This window comes from Gymnogyps californianus, chromosome 27 (assembly GCF_018139145.2).
Source record: "Gymnogyps californianus isolate 813 chromosome 27, ASM1813914v2, whole genome shotgun sequence".
Lineage (NCBI taxonomy): Eukaryota > Metazoa > Chordata > Aves > Accipitriformes > Cathartidae > Gymnogyps > Gymnogyps californianus.
The window spans coordinates 5,626,918-5,630,535 of NC_059497.1; the positions used below are offsets into that span (position 1 = coordinate 5,626,918).

Here is a 3,618-nt window from a genome sequence, read left to right on the forward strand (position 1 = left end):
TCAAAACAACTGTTGGCGGCTCCGGCCGCCGCTGTCTGCTTTCCATTACCCACAGCCCCGCCGCAGCTTGAAACGGTGACTTGAAACGAACAGGCAAACCCCAAAATTAGTAATAAAAATTACATTTCACCTTCCCGGGGGAAGGGCAGAAAAACTCTTTCTAGGCAGCGGTTCTGCCAGGAAAAAAAAACTCTCCTTGCTTGCAACCCGCTGAGCATCAAAGGATGCTCCCCGGGAGGGGACCGAAGCCCCTCGGCGTGTCGCTGGGTGGGGGTACGGATCGGGCCCCCCCCTCCCCGGGCAGGGGTGGGGTGGGGGGATGCCCGCAGGTTGCTGGGGGCTGCGGGGCAGGGCCGGGGGTGCTGGTGGGTGTCTCCGGGAGCGGTGACTGAGCGAGGCGGTGCCAGGGCTGGGGGCGGATTTTTTGAGAAGAGCCTCAGCTCTTCAGAGCAGCGGCAGCGGCTGGAGGAGTTGGGCGGCTGTTTCTCCCTCTCCGCCCGGAGGAGGAGGAAGACGAGGAAGAAGAGGCTTCGGTCTGCCGCCTCGCCGATCCTTCCTCCCCCCCCCGCCCCCCCCTCCCCGCTTCCCCTTCCGCCCCACACCTTTATGGACGAGCGCCGGAGCTTGCTCTACTCTCCGGCTGCCTCCTCTGCCAGCCGGCATCCGCGGGGCGGCTCGACCAGCAGCCACCACAACCTGGGCTACACCGAGCAACTGCCCCCCGCCGCCCCCCAGCCGGTCCCCGACCAAGAAGAGGAAGAGGGTGAAGAAGGGGAGGAAGGCAGCATGACCGTGGTGGGAGGCAGCGGCGGCGGCGGAGACCCTTTGCTGGAAGAACCGCAACATCCTCATCCTTTGCTCGGGGGGGACCGTTACGATCACCCCCCGACTCCGGCCGCCGTCCCCGCCGGCCAGCCCGCGGGCGGTGGGGAGCACGAGTGCTGCGAGCGGGTGGTGATCAACATCTCGGGGTTGCGGTTTGAGACCCAGCTGAAGACGCTGGCGCAGTTCCCCGAGACGCTGCTGGGGGACCCACGTAAGAGGATGCGCTACTTCGACCCCCTCCGCAACGAGTATTTTTTCGACCGTAACCGTCCCAGCTTCGATGCCATCCTCTACTACTACCAGTCGGGTGGGCGCATCCGGCGACCCGTCAATGTCCCCATCGATATCTTCTCCGAGGAGATCCGCTTCTACCAGCTAGGGGAGGAGGCCATGGAGAAGTTTCGGGAGGATGAGGGTTTCATTCGGGAGGAGCAGCGGCCGCTTCCTGACAAGGAGTTTCAGCGCCAAGTGTGGCTCCTCTTCGAGTACCCCGAGAGCTCTGGGCCGGCCCGAGGCATTGCCATCGTCTCTGTCCTGGTCATCCTTATCTCTATTGTCATCTTCTGTCTGGAGACCTTGCCTGAATTCAGGGATGACCACGACTATGAGGGAACTGGGGGGACCTTCGGGACGGGCGGTGGCCCTCTCCCACCTGATGTCTTCACCAACTCCTCGTCCTCAGCTGCTTCCATGGTGTCGTCCTTCACTGACCCTTTCTTTGTGGTGGAGACTTTGTGCATCATCTGGTTCTCCTTCGAGCTGCTGGTCCGCTTCTTTGCCTGCCCCAGCAAAGCCACCTTCTCCAAGAACATCATGAACATCATTGACATTGTGGCCATCATTCCCTACTTCATCACACTGGGCACCGAGCTGGCTGAGAGGCAAGGCAACGGCCAGCAAGCCATGTCCTTAGCCATCCTCAGAGTCATCCGGCTGGTCAGGGTCTTCCGTATCTTCAAGCTCTCCCGGCACTCCAAGGGGCTGCAGATCCTGGGGCAGACCCTCAAGGCCAGCATGCGGGAGCTGGGCTTGCTCATCTTCTTCCTCTTCATCGGCGTCATCCTCTTCTCCAGCGCCGTCTACTTCGCAGAAGCCGATGACCCCAGTTCAGGTTTCAGTAGCATCCCCGATGCCTTCTGGTGGGCGGTGGTGACCATGACCACAGTGGGCTACGGGGACATGCACCCCATCACCATTGGGGGCAAGATTGTGGGCTCTCTCTGTGCCATCGCGGGGGTGCTAACCATCGCTCTCCCCGTGCCTGTGATAGTCTCCAATTTCAACTATTTCTACCACCGAGAGACAGAAGGTGAGGAGCAAGCCCAATACATGCACGTCGGGAGCTGCCAGCACCTCTCGTCCAGCGAGGAGATGAGGAAGGCTCGCAGCAATTCCACCCTCAGCAAGTCCGAGTACATGGTGATCGAGGAAGGGGGAATCAACCACAGTGCATTCAAACAGGCTGCCTTTAAGACAGGCAACTGCACAACCACAAACAATCCCAACTGTGTGAACATCAAAAAGGTCTTTACGGATGTTTAAAAAGACAAAACCAAACAAACAGCACCAAGATCTGAGGATGCGGTAAAAAAACAATAATAACAATAATAATGCAAAGTGACTGTGTACTCGGTATTGTGTGGAACATGCACCATCGTCGGTCTGTGTGTGCCCTCGTTTTTATACGTTTATTTTTTTAGATCCTTCCTTTCTAAAGATCCAAAAAAAAGGATTTAAAATTCTCCGAAGAAGAGGACAGCTAACGGGTAAAGAGAAGGAAGACGAAGACAAAACACACTCACCGTCGGAACAGGTGTTTGTTCTGCAACGTGTTGCAGGGCTGCTTTTGTTTTCTTGGTTTTGGGGACATCTCGCTTTGCTCCTAAATTTCCCCCCCCTCTTCCCTCAAGGCAGCGTGTAGCCGATTTCCCTTCCATCACATAAGCTCACTTGTTGGATTAACAACCCTGAATTGGGTGGGGAGACGAGGAAAACATGTTGCAGAGCATACTGGAAGGGGGTTGGGAGGAAACAAGCATTTAATTTTGCAGAGAGTCTCTGTTACCACATTGCTAAATGACGCTTAATATTGAAACATGTGGTGTGCCATTACGGGCGCAGCACAGATTCCCTTTTCTCCCCCATTAGATCGTTTATGAAATTCTAGTCTGGTCAGAGACCGAGTGCAATCAGTGCTGATTTAAATAGGGGGAAAAAAAAAAAAAGCCCTCATTTTCCATTCTTAATTCCCTTCCCCTGTAACCCTACGGCATTATTTAATCCAGCGTCAAATTTGTGGCCGTGCAGTGGGTCTGTGTGCGGGGAGGAGGGAGGCAAAAGGCAAAATGGAATGGTTTCAGGAGCTGACGGTGCGCGGGGAGCGATGCCGGCGTGGACCGGGGGCTGCAGGATCCGTGACGGGCTCCTCGCCGTGGCTGTGCAGCCTCAAACCCACCCAGCTGGAGACAAAGGGATATTTCCTCCTTTTTTTGCAATGCGTTTGGGAGAGATGCAGCCGCTTATCGCAAGAAGATTAAAGTGGCAAACACGCCTTCCAGCGGAAGTCACTAATTCGGACCGGAGTGATGCTGTTGCCATGGCAACCCTGGTTTCCTGGGAAACCCCCGAAGGTTGTCATGGCATCCCTTCTCCCATCCCCCTTGGTCCTTGCTCTTCCCGCAAAAAACCTTTCCAGATGGTTCCAGCCCCGTCATCCCGCAGGACACCGCGGCTCTGCCCAGCTATGTGACCCCATCCTGGCACCCCCTTCCCGGGCCACGTCCCCGCTGCGGC

At 56.9% G+C, this 3,618-nt stretch overlaps 1 protein-coding gene across 1 annotated transcript; it reads left to right on the top strand.

Moving 5' to 3' along the window:
• The first annotated feature begins 606 nt into the window (after positions 1 to 606).
• On the top strand, positions 607 to 2,367 carry LOC127026271 (potassium voltage-gated channel subfamily A member 3-like). The gene has a single exon (XM_050911436.1). It carries the CDS (start codon positions 607 to 609, stop codon positions 2,365 to 2,367), a length of 1,761 nt encoding a protein of 586 aa, XP_050767393.1.
• The last annotated feature ends 1,251 nt before the right edge of the window (positions 2,368 to 3,618 follow it).

Bases quoted from the DNA above. Each gene is read 5' to 3' on its own strand.
- LOC127026271 (XM_050911436.1), top strand. From the start codon at position 607: ATGGACGAGCGCCGGAGCTTGCTCTACTCTCCGGCTGCCTCCTCTGCC.